Raw genomic sequence first — 19,478 nt, 5'->3', positions numbered from 1 at the left:
GACAGAAAATATCTGGAGAGGCAGTACGCCTACGCTGTTGATGGCACTGGAATGATGACATCATCATCATTATGACATCTTATGACATCTTCAGTGTATTGTGGATAGAAAAGATTATGAATATGTTATATTAGCAGTTTATTTTGGTAAAAATGTGTTCTGCCAATCTAAATGTGTAAATTATAATATCTACATGAAGCTCCTCCCTCAGGTACCAGATTTCTGGGTTTTATAGTTATTAGTTTGTATTAAAATTACATCAAATGTTCTCATATTATATATGTATATACCATATAACTGTATATACCAAGACAACTGGAGTACTAGAAAATGTTGGTTTATTGGTTTCACATCCTGCTTTCACACATCACAGCTAAATGGTAATGCTGCAGAAAACCATTTTCTTCCAATCCACAGCTGGTCAGCCCAATTCTGATGTTAGAAAGTCAACAGACTCTCATGTGATTCTGTGTTGAATCTTATAAGACAACTGTTTGTGATTTTCTAATAGTTTGTAAATCAATCACACATTTGGGAAAGGGAGGGACTTTGTGCAGCTATATATATGCTGTAATTCCTGTCAATAAATGAGAAATTTGCATCTTGCAGACACTTTGTGTGGTTTCTCCCTCTAAAGAGACATTTTATAAACAGTCAAGGACTGTAAGGCAGCTAATTTAGATCAGAACTCTGGTGTTGGGATGCAGAGAGAATAATCAGTCACTCGGCTTGGGGTCACAGCGATCTGGTTGACGACCAGCTTCTTTATTACTTTTAATATTGCAACAACTAGAAAGTCTGTAACTAAGTTCAATTCCCTCCATTTCTTATTCTTCTGTTGTATTTTTCAATAAACTCTTTGTCTTTCCAGCATTTATACCATGTAATATTCTGCTGTGATGGGGCCAGTCATCCAAATACAGACAGTAATAATCATCTTAAGATGTTATTCTACCCAATAAAATGAAATATTTGTGTACATTTATAATTATAAAGATGTTTTAAGTAACAGTGACTCACTTCAGGTTAACTAAGGTGGATAAAACAGAAAACAGGAGAATCTACAGATGGTCCAGAATCTACAGATGGTTCTGGACCAAATGGTTTTTCACTAACATTGAATAAAATGCAACTACATAGCATTTTTTGAGAAGTCTGGATTCCTTCATGTGTATTTTGCATGTTGCCTCTGACTGTTGCTTGTGACATTTCACTAATCTAAAACTAATAGAAAAAATTTATACAACTTACTTACATACTGCATGTGGACTGTTGGATGTAAAATATATGAGCAGTAAATATTGTGCTAGTTATCAGTATTGGACCAATGAAAGCAGGAAAGTTGCAAGCCTTTAAAATTGTGACTCTTTTAATGGGTCAGAAAGACTCAAAAAATTGTAACAGCTGCTGCGTGGGGCCCAATTTAATTTTTGTCAGGGGGCCCAAGATGCCTGGCGGCTCCCCTGTCTGCACCATCTGTAGGTGTTTCACTGGCAGGGAGAGCAGTTAGGAGAGTCTGGGTGTGAGACCACAGGCTGCACCAGACAACATTTCATTATAATTAACTTTAAATTGTTGCTCTGAGTCTTTTTAAAAATATTTTATCTCCTATAAAAGGAGTTTTTAGGTTGTTTTCTCTGCTGCTTGGTCATAGTTAAACATTTATTTCAAACATAAGCAGAAATTTATTCATAACAGTGCAGCATTTTTTTTGCTCCAGTTTCTAATTTCTACACATGTGAAGCTCAGTGACAATAAATCAGCTGATTTACAGGAATAATCTGCTGTTATGATTATTATTCCTGCAGACAGGAAATATTTGCAGACCTTTGTCTGCCGAAATATTTGATGAATTTGATAACAGTTGTTCTATGTAGGATGATTTTGATCTAATTTCCTTGATCCTCGCTCAGTCTGAAGTGCAAAGTTCAAAGAAAACTACATCATAACACCCAGCAGGTAAATTAACTGGTTTGCTGCGTTTTTACTTTAAGTAAAATAGTGACCACTGCTGAATGTCCTGGCTTTTATTCTCAGGTTATTTAAAGTACAATGTTTACTGTAATCCAACGATAGACTGAGAAACCTTCTCCTTATTTTGGGATTTCCCAGGGACTCCCATTCAGTTTCTCTTTCACGTGTGTAGATGTGTCACAGAAAACAAAGAGGTGTGTCACCAGGTGATCAGTGATAAAACCTCAGAGCTTCAGGTGTTACCTGATCTGATGAAGCACAGCTCTTCATTTAACAGCAGGTAAGACTTGCTGAAGCTTTACTTTAACTATCCCACAGGATTCCTCCATGTCACACAGGATACAGGAAGGAGAGCAATCATCCAGCTGACAGAGGGCTGTAGCAGACTCAGCTAAAATCTGTGGATTTCATTCAGTTTGAACAAAATCCCACCTGAATCACGTTTTAGGAATAAAATAAAAGCTTCTTTCTGCTTTCAGGTGCTGACTATCTGCCGACCATGAGCTACGTAACAACCAATCCCACCCTGATAGTCTTACATTCTGCTTTCCAGGAGATGAAAAGGCAGAAGCAGATCCTGTGAGTTTCTGAACTCCTTTAATTACTGATGTTTCTGTTGTCTCTGCTTTAACCAATGCACTGAAGCAAAGAGGACCCACCGGGTTCCAGCAGGACAAAGTGATCAGTCGTTTCACACAGCCATGAATTTCAAGTGTACACGTGTAAGAGGAGTGTGGGGGTAAAGAGTGGAGCCCCCTACGCCCTTGGTTCCAGATTTCCCTTCAGGGACGCTGGCGTGTTCAAACTGGGGCTTAAGAAAGTATTTGGGAGACAGATTTGTGTATCAAATGCATTAAAATCAGGAAAGGACTGAGCAAAGCAAGGTGGGTCACTTCCAGACTCTCCCCTTGTTCATGCAAGATCCACATGCATCTATCTCACACCTTGGATCTCTCAAAGTTTCCCGGCGACACCAGGGGTGTCCATCCAGAGTAACCACCCCAGGCAGGAGGGCAAGAGAGCCTCCACAAGCCACTGATAGTCAGAGCCCAGATTGCCACCCAGGACATACCAGACCAGCACAAAACTATGGGAACTAGAAGACCGAAGCAATGGTTTTCAGAAAGTCAGACCGAGAAACTTGCTAAACAAGTCTTGATTATTTGGAGGTCTCTAAGCAACCATACCTTCAGATATTGTGTGAGTTTTCCTGCCACTGTTAGTCTGGGGAGATCTGCTTCTCTCTGCAGCCTGGTTTTCTCACATTATGACATAGTTAGCTGTGGTTTGAACATGTTCTGTGAATACTGTGATCACAACAAATACCTGTTCTTGTTTGTCCACAGAGATGAGAAGAACAGGCTGATGAAGCTTGCAGAGGATAATTACGCCAATCGAAAGGCCCTGAGGTTGCTGAATAAAAATACTTTCCCCAAGCTGGTGGACATGTTTAAGTTCTTTAAAAAACTCATAGATGAGGAGGAGAAGAAGAACCATAGCGACACTGTGGACATCACTTTTGTGGCTCATGGAGCAATCAGAGACTTCATGATCCCAGCCAGCTGTCTGCTGCCTCTGGCCTCCATCAGAGACGTGGTTCTTTATGCTCCCTGGAACTGTGACTCTTATGGTGCAGAGCTAACATACGCCATCGCCACAGGAAGACTGAAGCCTCAGCACAGAGTCTTTTTCTGCTCCAAGGAGAATGGATGTACTGTTCCTGATGAAAAACACCGACCTGTGAAACTACCGGACCGCTGGAACTCAATGAGACAGGCTGGAGACCAGATGATCCCAAACATCACAGTTAGTCCTCTACGACCAGACGATGGTGTTTGGAGAAGATTTGAGTCTCTCACCAAACAACACGGTCCTATTGGGAGAAACCGGATCGTCATTCCCTTCATCCTTCCAGGAGAAGAATCAGACAGCGTCCGGTTCTCTGTGGTCACCTTGGCTCTGTCTCTGGTTCTGCTGCAGTCCAGGTTCAAAGCCACCGTCCACCTGGACGCCTGCCTGGGATGCAGTTCTGTTGGACAGAAGTTTGACAGGTGTTACCTGGAGCGGCAGTACGCCTGGGCTGCAGATGAAACAGTGATGAAATGTTCACCCCACATCTTAAGTTGTTAGCAGAATATTAAAGATTATTTTAAGAAGTCGTTTGTGGCAGAAAGAGGTCCAGGTTGGACGGACCAACAGCTTTCAGTTACATCCAAACGTCTTTCGACATCTCTAAACAAGTGAAGACGAAACTCCTCAGGGATTATGAAACTCAAATATGTGATAGAGCCTAAATGCTCCAATATCTCCTCACTTTTATTTCCTTGAAAGAAAAATGATTGTTTCCATGTTTTCGACTGAAATGTTACTGCAGTTTAGATTCCTGAATTTCTTCCTTTGTGGTCCAGGTTCAGGTTCTGTTGTATTTTCCCATTTTTATCAACTAAAAATAATTATTTAAATAATTAATGAACTTCTGTATTGTTTGTGTTCAAGATAAGTAATTGGTTCATAATTTGCACATTTGATTTAAATCACTTTAGATAACAGCAGACATGATGTTCTAAACCAGGGGTCACCAACCTTTTTGAGACTGGGAGCTACTTCACGAGTACAGAGTAACACGAAGGGCTACTTGTTTAATGCAGACATACATTTTCTTGGCTCAGCCATTATAATAAGAGTATATAGACACATACATATGATTGCATGCTGCCTGATCATATTAATGTTAGGGACTACTGACAATAGTTAGCAGTAATAATTTACCATGCAGCTATGGTTAATTGCTATTATGTGATCAGAAATTCTTAGTTCAGAGTTTTCAGTTTGATTCCCTTTTGGAGCTTTTCTGTGTGATTCTAAATTGCCCACAAGTGACTGAAGAGTCTGGATTGGTGCAGCTGTACAGATTTTCCTTTAAATAAAAAAAAGAAACGTTATTGTATTTTTTTTATTATCCAACCCTCTTTACTATTAACAAAATTGTGGAGAGAAGAAAAAGTTATTTTGTGCCAAAACATCTTGTATGTAGCCACATCAGTGTGAGTCTGTGGGGGTCAAAGGGCACGCGAAAGCTTAAATCTGATTGGTCAGTTTGCTTTTCCAGTGAGCTAAAAATGATGAGTGGAGTTTGAATCTCCCATAGTTCTAAGATCCCGCCTGAACTTTTTACAGTGTGCGGTTCTGGCGAGTCGCCGATTTATTAGCTTTTTTTGTGGTTTCACAAACTTAAACACTGACGGGTCACCAGCTGGCTGACACCAGCAGATGTCGGAAAAAAAGACTGTCCGACAGATTGGAAGGTACGTACAAAACTATCACTGCACCTGACCTGCAAGAGCACAACCACCTCTCCAACGCGCATCATGTGTGCGTCGCACAAAAACCGCACAAACCTAAACCACTAAAGCAGCGCAGCCTGTTTTTCGTTTTACACAAACGATGCTAAATAATAAAGACATGGAAGCGAAGCCGACCCGTGTGATCCACGGAAAGAGGAGGATGTTGATTCCCAGGTTCAGGTGGCGTCAGACGTCCAAAGGAGGAGAAGGTGAAGCAACAATGTTTGCTTAATTTCTACTCTTTTGGGGAACGTTTCGACTAGATTAAATTGTTTAACTCGCAGTCTTAGCGCGACGCTCAGGAAGAGCGGCAGATGTCCAGTTCGGAAAACATCAAAGAAGCTCAGAGACCAACGACCCGCCAGAACCGACACTGTAAAAAGCTCCGCCGGGATCCAAACGACCGCTCTTAGAACTACGGGAGGTTCAAACTCCTGTCATTCATTTTTATCTTACAGAAAAAGCGCCAAGCCGCAAAATAAACAAAAGCAAACTGACCAATCAGATTTAAGCTTTTGCGTGCCCTTCCCCTCCCCCCACAAACTCAGACGTGCGCTACGTACAAGATGTTTTGACACATACGATCTTTTTTTTTTCTCCACAATTTTGTTAATTGTAAAGAGGGTTCGATAATAAAACTTTCAGAAATTATTATTTTCTTTTTTTACTTTAAGGAAAATCTTAAGGTAGGCAGAGTGGGTACAGCCGTACAGCTGCAGGCGCTGCTGCCCTCCGATAATATCCTGCAGGCGTCTGCGCATAGTTCTGAACTTTAACCATAGAAAAAAAATTTATGCATAAAGCAATTAATTTAAAAAATTTTTGTAATTTGCTTTAAAAAAAATTCAAATATAAACAAATGTTATTAATTCAATGTAAAAACATTAAATTAAATAATTTCGTTGGCAGTGCTCCCTAATGACAATGGCTATTTTTAGAACTTGCTCTGCGGGCGACTGACAAGGTCTCGTCGGGCGACCGGGTGCCCGCGGGCACCGTGTTGGTGACCCCTGTTCTAAACTAAAGATTCTTTGTTTGCAAAAAGTGTAAATTTGACTTGAATGTTCTCTGGAAAAGCAGTGATGTGAATTCAGATTGTTTACACTGATTACTGAACAGATTCCTTTTAATCAATTTCAGAGAAAACTATTTATTCTGCAGTTTTTCTTTGTGCAGTAAACTCATAGATTTACTGCAGCTTCTCGTTTCCTGAAAATGTTGCTATCAGAATATAAATGAAGCTGCTGCAGCTTAAACTCAGAGTTAAATAACTTAGTTTATCAGGTTTACCTGCCAGAAGCCAAACCAGCTTCTCCTCAAGAACTTTACTTTTGACTAAGATTCAGATAATTTACAAAAAAGGGATAAAAAAATATTTAAAGAGGTTAGAGGGTTTGCATAAGAAGATGCACAGAAACTGCTGCAAACAAAAGGAGAATTTATTGACTGTAATAATCCTTTTTTTCCACAGACTGGTTCCTCCAGAAATCAAAACTTAAGTTGTTCAAAATCAAAAGCACAAAATCAGTCATCAGTCATTACTTCTCGTGGATCCCAGATTGAACTCGTCTCCCAGCAGCTTTCAGCTCTGAGGGCCTGCAAGACTTTCTCACACAACTAAACCCAATCAGAATCAATAACGTCTATATTCTCATGTTGGTTCAAATAAATGGCTTTAATTTACTTTCAATGATCTACTGGGTGTTTTTGTAACATTTCTCTTGGCTGCGCTGCTTCCTGTACCTGCCTGTGTGGATTAGCAAAGTTTCATCCAATCAGATTTCAGTAGCTATGTGTTGCTAGGGTCAATCTAATCTGCCCAGGGCCTTCAGAGTCAGGAGAGCAGATCTACATTCAGTTCACAATATAGAAGTGCAACTGTTCTTTTAACCAATCAGCTTACAGATTGTCCTCACAGTGCCTGCTGAAAGACCTTCATGATGTCAGACATGTTCTGCTCTCTAACTGGAGGATACATTTTCCTAGCTTACTTATAAATTTGTTTATTTTTTTCCATCCACAATGGCTGATTCAAAAAGAGAAATTGGAATGATTAAAAATCCATGTTCTTTTCCCAAAGAGCTGACAGAGCGGACAAGTCAAACTCTGAATCTCTTACTGAAGGAAAGCAACACATCAGTTTTATAGAAACAGTAAAATGGAAGAAAGAAAAACTGAAGAGAATTTGAGACTGAGATGAATAAAGTCATAAGAAATTAGTTACAAAACAATATTTCACAGGCAAGAATCACAAATTAAAAATATATAACCTGACAGAACATCTTGTACTGTACACGCGTTTCTGGCTGACAAGTCTAAAGTTTTTCTTGGTTCAGATTTTATTATAATATTTACTGTATATTTACTGATCCATGCATCAGTTTAAAGTAGAGCCTACCAGGTACATGTGAAGCAGCTGCCGTGTTTCTGCTGCAAGATTTAAATTCACGTAAAACATGTGGAGAGCTGCTGAGTTACAGTAAATCAGCTGATTTACAGGGAGACGTTTGGCAGAGATGTTTGGAACCTCTGACCTGGTTTGCCAAACCAGGTCAGAGGTTCCAGGTCAGAGGTGTGTTTTCATATCAATCGTTGATATGTAAGATGATGTTATAGTGATTACCTCAAATAAAACTCCATTATAACTCAGTGTGATGTGAAGAGGACAGAGATAGAAATGCAACAGATACACTAAACCAAACCTAATGATTATTCCTGTTTGCTGAGTTTCTACCAGATTTTACTCCATGCCAGCATCACAGAGCAGATCCTGCTGCAGGATGAGCAGGTTTCTCTACTCAGTGTTGGATGAACTTTGTTATTTATTATGGTCAAAAAACTTTAAAACCTTGACATTCACAGACTGGAGTCTCAGGGGATTTTTTTCTGTGAAGTTTCTCTTTCATTTGTTGTTTGTTTCTCATTGAGGCGTGTCGCTCATGATGTGATATGATTCAAGGTTTATAAATAGGGCTTCTGGTCCTTTACTTGTTAGATGACTGCATCAATTTCACCTGCAACAGGTAGGACAAACTGCAGCTTTGCTCTAAGAAATTAACAGTATTACTATGAAATATTTAGCGATAAATTTATTCTGAGCTGATCTGACATTATGCTATTTAACATCAAAGTTTTTTCAATGGTCCATAATCAAGCCTAGAGAGAAATAAAAATAACCAAAATATTAAATGATTTAGTTTAATGTAATTAAACAATTTATCAGCATTTTGTTCAAATTCTCTCTTCATGCAGGTTGGTAGCTTCCTGCGTTATTATTGTCACTCTGAAGCAATCATGTCTGTTTCCTGTTGCAGAGACAGGATGTGGCCATGTATACAAAAAATGATTTTCAGCTTCCTGAAAGAAATAAAATTTTGCTGTGTTCCTACAACGTTAAGCAGGTACGATTTTGATCACTTTGCTATTTCTACTGAAACTGGAGTCATGAAATATAAATAATTTCTGCTTTGCAAGTTAGAAGAAAATCTTGTGTAACATGTAAGTGTTAAATGTGATGAAAACAGGAAATTACGCTGAATGATAGATTACTTATTCTGTTATCTGAGGAGAGCAATCGATTTCCTCTCATCTCTTATGCAATATATTCACCTGATGCAGGTGAAGAGGACAGAGATAGAAATACAACAGATACACTAAACCAACCTAATGATTATTCCTGTTTGCTGAGTTTCTACCAGATTTTACTCCATGCCAGCATCACAGAGCAGATCCTGCTGCAGGATGAGCAGGTTTTTCTGCTCAATGTTGGATGAACTTTGTTATTTATTATGGTCAATGAACATTTAAACCTTGACATCCACAGACTGGAGTCTCAGGGGATTTTTTCTGTGCCGTTTCTCATTGAGGCGTGTCACTCATGATGTGATATGATTCAAGGTTTATAAATAGGGCTTCTGGTCCTTTACTTGTTAGATGACTGCATCAATTTCACCTGCAACAGGTAGGACACACTGCAGCTTTGCTCTAAGAAATTAACAGTATTACTATGAAATATTAGCAGTAATTTATTCTGAACTAACAGAATCTGGTTCTTATATTAGAGGAAAAGCTTTTCAGTCACAGAGTTTCTGTTATTGAGTAGAAATTTGTACAGCTGGCAGGAATGTGGAAATTTAAGTTAAAACTAAAAAAAACTTCAGTATTTTCTTATTGTAAAATTATTTTGTTTTTCTTCTGCAGGTTAACAGTTTCCTTTTTAGTTCCTGTTCATCCACCAACCATGAGTGACCCAACAAGTGACCAACTCCAGAAACTGATTTCTGAGATGAAAATACGGAGATTGAGGCTGTGAGTTTCCTGATGGCAAATATTCAATGAGAAAATATTGAGTAGCATCTTATTCTGCTCCAGAATGTTCTTATGAGAAATATCAGTTAGTTTGATGTATTTGTTTGGATCAATGCATTAAAACGAAGAAGTCAAATTTATTTGTAGCACATTTCAGCAACAAGAAAGTTGAACTGTGTTAAAAACAAAACGGTAAACAGTTAAAAATTTTAGCCTTGATTTAAAGGTTCAGGTCAGAGGTCATCCTGATCTCTAGTTTCCAGCTGTAATAACTGAAGCTGTTTGTTGATCGTTCATATTTAGGTCCAAATAACTTTAGTTTTGCTTCTGTTCATCCGGAGAAAGTTGTAGCGCATCCAGACATTTATCTGTTCTAAGCATCTGTTCAGTGATTGGACGGTTCAGAGTCATCTGGTGACATCATGATGCATCATCTGTGTAGTTATGCTAGATAACTACAGAGATTATAAGAGATTCTAACTATTCTGGTTATAATCACTGGGATCCCACCATGGATGTAGCCGACCTGCTCATAGATAAAATCTTCCAGTGGGTGAAGCTGCAGAAAGAAGCTGCAGAAAAGTTTGACAAACTGGCCGCTGAGCTGGAGGAAACCAAGAAAGGTTGCAATATCAGCAAAGTTGTAGGCAGCTCAGTGTCTGTAGGAGGAGCGGCGGCCATGACAGTTTCTGGCATATCAGCCCTGGTCACTGGAGGAGCTGCGATCCCGTTCCTGTTCACGGCTGGAGCCGTGGCCTCTGGCCTCGGTCTGACCACTAACCTGACCTCAGATGTTGTGGACATCACTGTGGCGAGCCTAAACATGAAAGAAGCCAAGCAGATCGGTGAGAAGATTGAGAATCTCGAAAAGGGGATTGAGAAACTGATGGGAACGCTGAAGGAGGAAGGAGAGCGGAGGGAAAAGGAGGCTTCGTCCTTTGAGAAACTTTCTCCAGAAGATTATGTTGTGGAAATGATCGTGAGGGCCATGGCCAAACGAGAGGGGCTGATGCTGAACGCCAGGATCAGTCTGCACAGCATGCTGTCTGGTTTCTCCAAAACTTTGATCAGTGATAAGGCGTGTCGCCCATGATGTAATATGATTCAAGGTTTATAAATAGGGCTTCTGGTCCTTTATCTGTTAGATGATTGTATCAATTTCACCTGCAACAGGTAGGACACACTGCAGCTTTGCTCTAAGAAATTAACAGTATTACTATGAAATATTAGCAGTAATTTATTCTGAACTAATAGAATCTGGTTCTTATATTAGAGGTAAAGCTTTTCAGTCACAGAGTTTCTGTTGTTGAGTAGAAATTTGTACAGCTGGCAGGAATGTGGAAATTTAAGTTAAAACTTTAAAAAAAACTTCAGTATTTTCTTATTGTAAAATGATTTTGTTTTTCTTCTGCAGGTTAACAGTTTCATTTTTAGTTCCTGTTCATCCACCAACCATGAGTGACCCAACAAGTGACCAACTCCAGAAAATGGTTTCTGAGATGAAAATACAGAGTTGGACGCTGTGAGTTTCCTGATGGCAAATATTCAATGAGAAAATATTGAGTAGCATCTTATTCTGCTCCAGAATGTTCTTATGAGAAATATCAGTTAGTTTGATGTATTTGTTTGGATCAATGCATTAAAACGAAGAAGTCAAATTTATTTGTAGCACATTTCAGCAACAAGGAAGTTTAACTGTGTTAAAAACAAAACGGCAAACAGTTAAAAATTTTAGCCTTGATTTAAAGGTTCAGGTCAGAGGTCATCCTGATCTCTAGTTTCCAGCTGTAATAACTGAAGCTGTTTGTTGATCGTTCATATTTAGGTCCAAATAACTTTAGTTTTGCTTCTGTTCATCCGGAGAAAGTTGTAGCGCATCCAGACATTTATCTGTTCTAAGCATCTGTTCAGTGATTGGACGGTTGTGAGTCACCTGGTGACATCATGATGCATCATCTGTGTAGTTATGCTAGATAACTACAGAGATTATAACAGTGGGAGAATATAGATTTGTCTAAATTGTTATAACTGCTGTTTTTAAAGACTGAGAGAAAAAACCAGATGAGAGGAATCAGTTTACTATCTGAATCAGATCGGATTCAACAACAGGCAGAACTTTCTTAAGTCATGACTAGGATATCAAGGCAGCAGGAGGAAGAGCTTCATTTAGCCATTTTTTCTACATGTTTATGTTTGTGCATGGCTTCAATACTGGATGTTGATGTGCAGATTAATTTCATTTTTAGATTTTTTTATGTGAAGGTGGAAAATTGATTGCAGCCACTGATAGAGTGGAGATTAGAGGCTGTAAGTTTGTTAATCTATTAACTGTGGCAAAGAGCATTGCTGACGTTTATGTTTATAATTTCCTAATAAATATTTTTTCACATGTTTTAGTGTAACCTGTTGGCTCAAATGAAAGGTTTGAAGTATATCACAGTTTTTTTGCCCCTCTCTGTTGGGGATTAATCTACATGGATTCAAAGTCTCCCACAACAATTAAACAGTAAAAGAGTTTTGGTCCTGGCCTGGAAAACCTACTGGTACTGAACCGGCGTCCACCGTAATGTGATCTGGCAAAAACAGGAATATATCTTGCTGCTGTACAGTGATAGTAAGGAGGTAACAGACACACATTCATACTAAATATTTATAATCATATTCTTTCTGCAGGCAGGACATCTACAGAGATGTTCAAGTTTCACAAGGAACAAGGATCTCTGAAGAAAAGAACCGACTGATGAAGCTCGCAGAGAGAAATTGTTCAAATCTAGTCGTTTTGAAGTGGCTGAGAGAAAACTCCTTCACCAAACTGGTGGAGATGTTCAACTTCTTCAAAAAACACATAGATGAGGAAGAGAAGAAGAATCACAGTGACACTGTGGACATCACCTTCATGGCTCATGGATCAATCAGAGACTTCATGATCCCAGCCAGCTGCCTGCTGCCTCTGGCCTCCATCAGAGACGTGGTTCTTTATGCTCCCTGGAACTGTGTCACCAGTGGTTTAGCATATGCTGTCGCCACAGGACGACTGAAACCTCAGCACAGAGTCTTCTGCTGCTCCAAGAAGGATGGATGTTCAGTTCCTGATGAAAAACATCGACCTGTGAAACTACCGGACCGCTGGAACTCAATGAAACAGGCTGGAGACCAGATGATCCCAAACATCACAGTTAGTCCTCTAAAACCAGACGATGGTGTTTGGAAAAGATTTGAGTCTCTCACCAAAAAACACGGCCCTGTTGGGAGAAACCGGATCGTCATTCCCTTCATTCTCCCAGCAAAAGAATCAGACAGCGTCCCGTTCTCTGTGGTCACCTTGGCCCTGTCTCTGGTTCTGCTGCAGTCCAGGTTCAAAGCCACCGTCCACCTAAACGCCTGTCTGACTGACCACTCTATTGGACAGAAGTTTGACAGAAAATATCTGGAGAAGCAGTACGCCTGTGCTCCTGATGATACTCTAATGGAAGGTTCTAGTGACATCTTCAGGGTAGCATAGATAGAAAAGATTATGAATATGTTATATTAGCAGTTTATTTTGGTAAAAATGTGTTCTGCCAATCTAAATGTGTAAATTATAATATCTACATGAAGCTCCTCCCTCAGGTACCAGATTTCTGGGTTTTATAGTTATTAGTTTGTATTAAAATTACATCAAATGTTCTCATATTATATATGTATATACCATATAACTGTATATACCAAGACAACTGGAGCATTAAAAATATATTTTGTTAATTGGCTTCACATCCTGCTTTCACACGTCACAGCTAAATGGTAATGCTGCAGAAAACCATTTTCTTCCAATCCACAGCTGGTCAGCCCAATTCTGATGTTAGAAAGTCAACAGACTCTCATGTGATTCTGTGTTGAATCTTATAAGACAACTGTTTGTGATTTTCTAATAGTTTGTAAATCAATCACACATTTGGGAAAGGGAGGGACTTTGTGCCTCTATATATATGCTGTAATTCCTGTCAATAAATGAGAAATTTGCATCTTGCAGACACTTTGTGTGGTTTCTCCCTCTACAGAGACATTTTATAAACAGTCAAGGACTGTAAGGCAGCTAATTTAGATCAGAACTCTGGTGTTGGGATGCAGAGAGAATAATCAGACACTCGGCTTGGGGTCACAGTGATCTGGCTGATGACCAGCTTCTTTATTATTTTTAATATTGCAACAACTAGAAAGTCTGTAACTAAGTTCAATCCCCTCCATTTCTTATTCTTCTGTTGTATTTTTCAATAAACTCTTTGTCTTTCCAGCATTTATACCATGTAATATTCTGCTGTGATGGGGCCAGTCATCCAAATACAGACAGTAATAATCATCTTAAGATGTTATCCTACCCAATAAAATGAAATATGTGTGTACATTTATAATTATAAAGATGTTTTAAGCAACAGTGACTCACTTCAGGTTAACTAAGGTGGATAAAACAGAAAACAGGAGAATCTACAGATGGTCCAGAATCTACAGATGGTTCTGGACCAGATGGTTTTTCACTAACATTGAATAAAATGCAAGACTCAAAAAATTGTAACAGCAGCTGCGTGGGGCCCAATTTAATTTTTGTCAGGGGGCCCAAGATGCCTGGCGGCTCCCCTGTCTGCACCATCTGTAGGTGTTTCACTGGCAGGGAGAGCAGTTAGGAGAGTCTGGGTGTGAGACCACAGGCTGCACCAGACAACATTTCATTATAATTAACTTTAAATTGTTGCTCTGAGTCTTTTTAAAAATATTTTTATCTCCTATAAAAGGAGTTTTTAGGTTGTTTTCTCTGCTGCTTGGTCATAGTTAAACATTTATTTCAAACATAAGCAGAAATTTATTCATAACATTGCAGCATTTTTTTTGCTCCAGTTTCTTATTTCTACACATGTGAAGCTCAGTGACAATAAATCAGCTGATTTACAGGAATGATCTGCTGTTATGATTATTATTCCTGCAGACAGGAAATATTTGAAGACCTTTGTCTGCCGAAATATTTGATGAATTTGATAACAGTTGTTCTATGTAGGATGATTTTGATCTAATTTCCTTGATCCTCGCTCAGTCTGAAGTGCAAAGTTCAAAGAAAACTACATCATAACACCCAGTAGGTAAATTAACTGGTTTGCTGCGTTTTTACTTTAAGTAAAATAGTGACCACTGCTGAATGTCCTGGCTTTTATTCTCAGGTTATTTAATGTACAATGTTTACTGTAATCCAACGATAGACTGAGAAACCTTCTCCTTATTTTGGGATTTCCCAGGGACTCCCATTCAGTTTCTCTTTCACGTGTGTAGATGTGTCACAGAAAACAAAGAGGTGTGTCACCAGGTGATCAGTGATAAAACCTCAGAGCTTCAGGTGTTACCTGATCGGATGAAGCACAGCTCTTCATTTAACAGCAGGTAAGACTGGCTGAAGCTTTACTTTAACTATCCCACAGGATTCCTCCATGTCACACAGGATACAGGAAGGAGAGCAATCGTCCAGCTGACAGAGGGCTGTAGAAGACTCAGCTAAAATCTGTGGATTTCATTCAGTTTGAACAAAATCCCACCTGAATCACGTTTTAGGAATAAAATAAAAGCTTCTTTCTGCTTTCAGGTGCTGACTATCTGCCGACCATGAGCTACGTAACAACCAATCCCACCCTGATAATGTTACATTCTGCTTTCCAGGAGATGAAAAGGCAGAAGCAGATCCTGTGAGTTTCTGAACTCCTTTTATTACTGATGTTTCTGTTGTCTCTGTTTTAACCAATGCACTGAAGCAAAGAGGACCCACCGGGTTCCAGCAGGACAAAGTGATCAGTCGTTTCACACAGCCGTGAATTTCAAGTGTACACATGTAAGAGGAGTGTGGGGGTAAAGAGTGGAGCCCCCTACGCCCTTGGTTCCAGATTTCCCTTCGGGGACGCTGGCGTGTTCAAACTGGGGCTTAAGAAAGTATTTGGGAGACAGATTTGTGTATCAAATGCATTAAAATCAGGAAAGGACTGAGCAAAGCAAGGTGGGTCACTTCCAGACTCTCCCCTTGTTCATGCAAGATCCACATGCATCTATCTCACACCTTGGATCTCTCAAAGTTTCCCGGCGACACCAGGGGTGTCCATCCAGAGTAAAAACCTCAGGCAGGTGGGCAAGAGAGCCTCCACAAGCCACTGATAGTCAGAGCCCAGATTGCCACCCAGGACATACCTGGGTGGCAGGTATGACCTGGCATACCAGACCAGCCCAAAACTATGGGAACTAGAAGACCGAAGCAATGGTTTTCAGAAAGTCAGACTGAGAAACTTGCTAAACAAGTCTTGATTATTTGGAGGTCTCTAAGCAACCATACCTTCAGATATTGTATGAGTTTTCCTGCCACTGTCAGTCTGAGGAGATCTGCTTCTCTCTGCAGCCTGGTTTTCTCACTTTATGACATAGTTAGCTGTGGTTTGAACATGTTCTGTGATCACAACAAATACCTATTCTTGACGTTTCTCCACAGAGATGAGAAGAACAGGCTGATGAAGCTTGCAGAGGATAATTACGCCAATCGAAAGGCCCTGACGTTGCTGAATAAAAATACTTTCCCCAAGCTGGTGGACATGTTTAATTTCTTTAAAAAACACATAGATGAGGAGGAGAAGAAGAACCATAGCGACACTGTGGACATCACTTTTGTGGCACATGGAGCAATCAGAGACTTCATGATCCCAGCCAGCTGTCTGCTGCCTCTGGTCTCCATCAGAGACGTGGTTCTTTATGCTCCCTGGAACTGTGACTCTTATGGTGCAGAGCTAACATACGCCATCGCCACAGGAAGACTGAAGCCTCAGCACAGAGTCTTCTACTGCTACAAGAAGGATGGATGTTCAGTTCCTGATGACAAACATCGACCCGTGAAACTACCGGACCGCTGGAACTCAATGAGACAGGCTGGAGACCAGATGATCCCAAACATCACAGTTAGTCCTCTAAGTCCAGACGATGGTGTTTGGAGAAGATTTGAGTCTCTCACCAAACAACACGGTCCTATTGGGAGAAACCGGATCGTCATTCCCTTCATCCTTCCAGGAGAAGAATCAGACAGCGTCCGGTTCTCTGTGGTCACCTTGGCTCTGTCTCTGGTTCTGCTGCAGTCCAGGTTCAAAGCCACCGTCCACCTGGACGCCTGCCTGGGTTGCAGTTCTGTTGGACAGAAGTTTGACAGGTGTTACCTGGAGAGGCAGTACGCCTGGGCTGCAGATGAAACAGTGATGAAATGTTCACCCCACATCTTAAGTTGTTAGCAGAATATTAAAGATTATTTTAAGAAGTCGTTTGTGGCAGAAAGAGGTCCAGGTTGGACGGACCAACAGCTTTCAGTTACATCCAAACGTCTTTCGACATCTCTAAACAAGTGAAGACGAAACTCCTCAGGGATTATGAAACTCAAATATGTGATAGAGCCTAAATGCTCCAATATCTCCTCAGTTTTATTTCCTTGAAAGAAAAATGATTGTTTCCATGTTTTCGACTGAAATGTTACTGCAGTTTAGATTCCTGAATTTCTTCCTTTGTGGTCCAGGTTCAGGTTCTGTTGTATTTTCCCATTTTTATCAACTAAAAATAATTATTTAAATAATTAATGAACTTCTGTATTGTTTGTGTTCAAGATAAGTAATTGGTTCATAATTTGCACATTTGATTTAAATCACTTTAGATAACAGCAGACATGATGTTCTAAACTAAAGATTCTTTGTTTGCAAAAAGTGTAAATTTGACTTGAATGTTCTCTGGAAAAGCAGTGATGTGAATTCAGATTGTTTACACTGATTACTGAACAGATTCCTTTTAATCAATTTCAGAGAAAACTATTTATTCTGCAGTTTTTCTTTGTGCAGTAAACTCATAGATTTACTGCAGCTTCTCATTTCCTGAAAATGTTGCTGTCAGAATATAAATGAAGCTGCTGCAGTTTAAACTCAGAGTTAAATAACTTAGTTTATCAGGTTTACCTGCCAGAAGCCAAACCAGCTTCTCCTCAAGAACTTTACTTTTGACTAAGATTCAGATAATTTACAAAAAAGGGATAAAAAAATATTTAAAGAGGTTAGTGGGTTTGCATAAGAAGATGCACAGAAACTGCTGCAAACAAAAGGAGAATTTATTGACTGTAATAATCCTTTTTTTCCACAGACTGGTTCCTCCAGAAATCAAAACTTAAGTTGTTCAAAATCAAAAGCACAAAATCAGTCATCAGTCATTACTTCTCGTGGATCCCAGATTGAACTCGTCTCCCAGCAGCTTTCAGCTCTCAGGGCCTGCAAGACTTTCTCACACAACTAAACCCAATCAGAATCAATAACGTCTATATTCTCATGTTGGTTCAAATAAATGGTTTTAATTTACTTTCAATAATCTACTGGGTGTTTTTGTAACATTTCTCTTGGCTGCGCTGCTTCCTGTACCTGCCTGTGTGGATTAGCAAAGTTTCATCCAATCAGATTTCAGTCGCTATGTGTTGCTAGGGTCAATCTAATCTGCCCAGGGCCTTCAGAGTCAGGAGAGCAGATCTACATTCAGTCAACAATATAGAAGTGCAACTGTTCTTTTAACCAATCAGCTTACAGATTGTCCTCACAGTGCCTGCTGAAAGACCTTCATGATGTCAGACATGTTCTGCTCTCTAACTGGAGGATCAGAGCCATACATTTTCCAAGCTTACTTATAAATTTGTTTATTTTTTTCCATCCACAATGGCTGATTCAAAAAGAGAAATTGGAATGATTAAAAATCCATGTTCTTTTCCCAAAGAGCTGACAGAGTGGACAAGTCAAACTCTGAATCTCTTACTGAAGGAAAGCAACACATCAGTTTTATAGAAACAGTAAAATGGAAGAAAGAAAAACTGAAGAGAATTTGAGACTGAGATGAATAACATCATAAGAAATTAGTTACAAAACAATATTTCACAGGCAAGAATCACAAATTAAAAATATATAATCTGACAGAACATCTTGTACTGTACATGTGTTTTTCTTCTATAGCTCACAAGTCTAAAGTTTTTCTTGGTTCAGACTTTATTATAATATTTACTGTATATTTACTGATCCATGCATCAGTTTAAAGTAGAGCCTATCAGGTACATGTGAAGCAGCTGCTGTGTTTCTGCTGCAAGATTTAAATTCATGTAAAACATGTGGAGAGCTGCTGAGTTACAGTAAATCAGCTGATTTACAGGAAGACGTTTGGCAGAGATTCCTGAGCCAAACCAGGTCAGAGGTGTGTTTTTATATCAGTCGTTGATATGTAAGATGATGTTATTTTGATTACCTCAAATAAAACTCCATTATAACTCTGTGATGTGAAGAGGACAGAGATAGAAATACAACAGATAAATCATTTTAAATAACCGTTGATGTGTGAGCAAGCAGAGTTTTCTTTCCACCAGCATGTTGAGTGGCCAGATCTTAAGCCACTTTTATCCATTATTATTTTTAAACACAATCCTTTGGTAAGCTGATAGGATGAATTACAATTTGAGCTCATGTCACAGAAAATAAACGGTTGTTTACATGCAGTACCTTTTGGACCACAGGGGGCGCCAGCAGCCCACAGTTTGAGAAACACTCCTCTAGATCTTAATGCGCAAAAGCAGGAATATCTCTTCATATTATTTTAAGATTCATACAGACAATCAGAGAATCCCTAAGACTGTCAGAAAAGGGAAATCGGGGGGAAAATGACATAAAAATCTTGTTCTGTTAGCTCGACATGATTCCCACATTTTGCTCTTGACTCGATGTCAACATGTAATGATCCATTGGGTAAAACGTTTTGATCAGATCCAACAGGACAAGAAATACATGGGTACCACAACATGTT

General features: G+C 39.4%; 3 protein-coding genes across 4 annotated transcripts in view; all 3 read left to right on the top strand.

Moving 5' to 3' along the window:
* Nucleotides 1-19,478, top strand: part of LOC116735853 (NLR family CARD domain-containing protein 3-like) — an 88,291-nt gene that overhangs the window by 43,261 nt on the left and 25,552 nt on the right. The gene's annotated exons all lie outside the window — the stretch shown is intronic.
* The window catches only part of LOC116735857 (uncharacterized), a 42,252-nt gene that overhangs the window by 17,634 nt on the left and 5,140 nt on the right, over nucleotides 1-19,478 (top strand). The window lies entirely within an intron of this gene.
* LOC116735855 (uncharacterized) lies at nucleotides 8,241-13,632 on the top strand. Of its 2 annotated transcripts, XM_032587996.1 has the most exons (5): nucleotides 8,241-8,341; nucleotides 8,633-8,719; nucleotides 9,519-9,626; nucleotides 11,041-11,148; nucleotides 12,300-13,632. In XM_032587996.1, exons 2-5 carry the CDS (start codon nucleotides 8,640-8,642, stop codon nucleotides 13,126-13,128), a joined length of 1,125 nt encoding a protein of 374 aa, XP_032443887.1. In that variant the 5' UTR covers nucleotides 8,241-8,341; nucleotides 8,633-8,639; the 3' UTR covers nucleotides 13,129-13,632. The 2 variants fall into 2 exon arrangements, with proteins under 2 accessions (XP_032443887.1, XP_032443886.1); XM_032587995.1 differs by lacking the exon at nucleotides 8,241-8,341 and having other exon boundaries at nucleotides 8,376-8,719.

The sequence above is a fragment of the Xiphophorus hellerii genome, chromosome 16 (assembly GCF_003331165.1).
Source record: "Xiphophorus hellerii strain 12219 chromosome 16, Xiphophorus_hellerii-4.1, whole genome shotgun sequence".
NCBI lineage: Eukaryota > Metazoa > Chordata > Actinopteri > Cyprinodontiformes > Poeciliidae > Xiphophorus > Xiphophorus hellerii.
The sequence above is the reverse complement of the archived record's forward strand: the minus strand, read 5'-3'. Positions and strand labels throughout refer to the sequence as shown.

Bases quoted from the DNA above. Each gene is read 5' to 3' on its own strand.
- LOC116735855 (XM_032587995.1), top strand. From the start codon at position 8,565: ATGCAGGTTGGTAGCTTCCTGCGTTATTATTGTCACTCTGAAGCAATC. The intron at 8,720-9,518 runs GTACGATTTTGA...TTTCTTCTGCAG, and splicing joins GTTCCTACAACGTTAAGCAG to GTTAACAGTTTCCTTTTTAG. The intron at 11,149-12,299 runs GTGAGTTTCCTG...TTCTTTCTGCAG, and splicing joins AAAATACAGAGTTGGACGCT to GCAGGACATCTACAGAGATG.